This window comes from Bison bison, unplaced genomic scaffold (assembly GCF_000754665.1).
Source record: "Bison bison bison isolate TAMUID 2011002044 unplaced genomic scaffold, Bison_UMD1.0 scf7180017864289, whole genome shotgun sequence".
NCBI classification, from domain to species: domain Eukaryota; kingdom Metazoa; phylum Chordata; class Mammalia; order Artiodactyla; family Bovidae; genus Bison; species Bison bison.
In genome coordinates this window covers 10,749,450-10,752,467 of record NW_011494861.1, presented here as the reverse complement: position 1 = coordinate 10,752,467, position 3,018 = coordinate 10,749,450, and the positions used below count along the sequence as shown (strand labels likewise).

At 53.8% G+C, this 3,018-nt stretch overlaps 1 protein-coding gene across 2 annotated transcripts in view; it reads left to right on the top strand.

The window, feature by feature from the left end:
• The window catches only part of PRKCZ (protein kinase C, zeta), a 101,763-nt gene that overhangs the window by 94,358 nt on the left and 4,387 nt on the right, over positions 1 to 3,018 (top strand). For both annotated transcript variants that reach the window (XM_010849984.1, XM_010849985.1), the window contains 3 exons: positions 1,284 to 1,419; positions 1,606 to 1,693; positions 2,783 to 2,902. In XM_010849984.1, the coding sequence (XP_010848286.1) occupies positions 1,284 to 1,419; positions 1,606 to 1,693; positions 2,783 to 2,902 (344 nt within the window). The remainder of the gene's footprint in view (positions 1 to 1,283; positions 1,420 to 1,605; positions 1,694 to 2,782; positions 2,903 to 3,018) is intronic.

The following is a 3,018-nucleotide window of genomic DNA, read 5'->3' as shown; positions in this document are numbered from 1 at the left end:
CCTTGTTCCTGACCCTCGGCGCTCAGTGTACGCAGTGATGCCATCCGGCCTCAGCAGGATGATCTTTGTTATTAAATGATTCTCAGGGACACTGACCACATTGGCCACCCCCTCCCCCCTGCAGCCTCGACCTCACAGGTGGGTGGGGCATTTATTTCCACCCCATACACATCTCTTTCCTGTTTTCCCATACTTTTTTCCCTTTTCCTCATTTCCTCACTTAAAAATAATTCCATGTGGCACTGTGAGTCACCATAGGTCCTTTTTGGGGAGAGGCAAGTAATAAATCAAGAACCCCACATGCTCATGTTCTCCTTTTTTAATTGTGGAAAAATACGCATAACATAAAATTCCCACCTCAACCATTTTTAAGTGCACAGCCAGTGGCATCAGGCACATTCATATTGCTGTGCAGCCATGCCCAACACCATCTCCAGGACTTTCGTCTCCAGGACTTTCATTGCCAGGACTTTCTCCTCTTCCTGGACCGAAGCTCTGTCCCCATAAAACACTCGTTCCACATCCCCTCCCTCAACCCACACACTCCTACTTTGTCTCTGTGACTCTGACTCCTCCAGGGACCTCAGAGAAGTGGAATCACATAGGATGCATCCTCCTGCATCTGGTTTGTTTCACTCCGTGTCATGTCCTAAGGTCCATCTACATTGGAGCAGGTGTCAGTGTCAGCACCTCCTCCCTTTCCAAGGCTGGATCCTATTCTATCACAGGAATGGACCACATTTTATCCTCATCTTTTGACGAACACTTGGGTTGCTTCCATGATTTAGCTACTGTGAATAGTACTGCTGTGAACAAGGGGGTACAAATACCCATTTGAGCCCCTGTTTTCAATTCTTTCGAGTTATTCACAGAAGTGGAATTGCTGGGTCACATGATAATTCTATTTTTAATTTTCTGAGGACCTTCCAAGCTATTTTCCACAGCAGCTGCACCATTTTACATCCCAACCAGCAGTGCATGAGGGTTGCAGTTTCTCCACATCCTTGCCAGCACTTGTCATTTTCTGTTCGAAGGGATGGGGGGCCTGTTGTATAGTGGCTGTCTTGGTAGGTGTGAGGTGGTGTCTCATGGTAGGTTTGGGTTGTGTCTCCCTGACCATAGGGATGCTGCCTGTCTTTCCCGGTCCTGTGGGCCCACGTGTGTCTTGCCCAGTCCTATTGGCCCATGAGCTCATCAGTAGAGAATTCCAAGGTCTTGTATCCTCCTGTCCAGGTTCCTGGTTGGGTTATCTCTGCTGATGACAGGTGTTGCCCCTTCCCCAGGTTCTATGCTGCTGAAATTTGTATCGCACTCAACTTCCTACACGAGAGAGGGATTATCTACCGGGACCTGAAGCTGGACAATGTCCTCCTTGACGCCGATGGCCACATCAAGCTGACGGACTATGGCATGTGCAAGGTGAGCATCCCGCCCACTGCTCCTACCCGCCCGCCTCCCAGGGTCATGGCCAGCCTGGCGTCCGCACCATCTCACCCATGCCTGGTCTCCGGCACCTCCACATGACCACAGTCCTCTGCATTCTCCCACTAGTGGGGGCGTGTCTGGGGGTGCCCTCCCTCCTGGTAATTGGCTTTGTCCCCACAGGAAGGCCTGGGCCCTGGTGATACAACAAGCACTTTCTGCGGAACCCCGAACTACATCGCCCCTGAAATCCTGCGCGGAGAAGAGTATGGTGAGCACGGGTGGGACAGGCACTCAGCTCTGAGGCTGGAGTGGACCAGGACACCCAGACACCCCAAGCCCTGAGACCCTCCTTTGCCCAGGGACTTGGATCTGAGTCGGAAGTGGACCAGGACACCCTGAGCCCTGGGAGCTGCCTCTGCCGGAGACTCTGTGATGGAGCACAGAGGGAAGGAGGCAATCCTAGTGGGGCTAACCCTGGCGGGGTCCTAACCAGGGTCTCTGGGGAGCGGGCCCAGCTGCCAGGAAGAGGGTTTCCTGACCAAATTCCACTAAAACACACACCCTTACTTTGTCCAGCCCCAGGTCATCACCTGGCCTCAGTCCCAGCTGTTGTCCCATGTGTCCACCTGAGTGTCCCCTGGGGAGGTCACTGGACAGGATCCCTCTGGTCATGGAGCCCAAAAGGCTTGGGAAGAAGACAATGCAAAGACAGGCCCCAAGCAGGGGTCCCAAGCCACTGGTGCCGCCCACGAGTGTGGGTTCCCCAAACCTACCAGAACCACCCACAGCCCCTGTGACACTGGAGTGCATCCACACCCTCCTCTGGGTGTGAAATGAAAATGAGATTAGAACATATGTACATACGTGTCTGTGTGTGCACACCCCCTGCATTTTGGGGTTCTGCTGTTTTCCCATCACAAGTACTCTTTCAAATAGTTCCACATATTTTCTTTGCCATTGAAATTGGGGGGTAGCAGGGTGGGCAGGTTCTCTTCCCCCTCAGATCCCTGGGCACCCGGGAGGCCAGTACAATTGAAGTCACTTAATAACCAAACAAGGAGGATGGACAGCAGCCATGGTCCAGAGCAGAGTCTATAGCCCTCCCAGGATGGGGGTCCTCTGTGTGACAGAGCTTCACACCTTTGGACATCGGGGGCGGCTGGCTGTCCCTGGGCTTCCTTCACATGAACACGGCTTTACAACCGCCAAGACGGTGGACAGAGTGGAGGCCAGGACACCTGGAGATGCTGGGGACACCCAGCCTCAGCTGTGGTCCAGGCCCAGGTCACAGCTGTTGCCCTTTGACTGGATAGCACAAATAGAGAATCCTGGCCTGACCAGCCTGGCTCTCCCTCAGGGTTCAGCGTGGACTGGTGGGCGCTGGGCGTGCTGATGTTCGAGATGATGGCAGGCCGCTCCCCCTTCGACATCATCACTGACAACCCCGACATGAACACTGAAGACTACCTTTTCCAAGGTGCGTGGGCCATATGTCCTATTCCCTCCATGCCCTGTGTGTTTTCCCCTTTTAGAAGTGGGGGTGAAAGAGTCTCCTGACTGGTTGCTGTGGCTGCCATAGACTAGGGGGGGGCC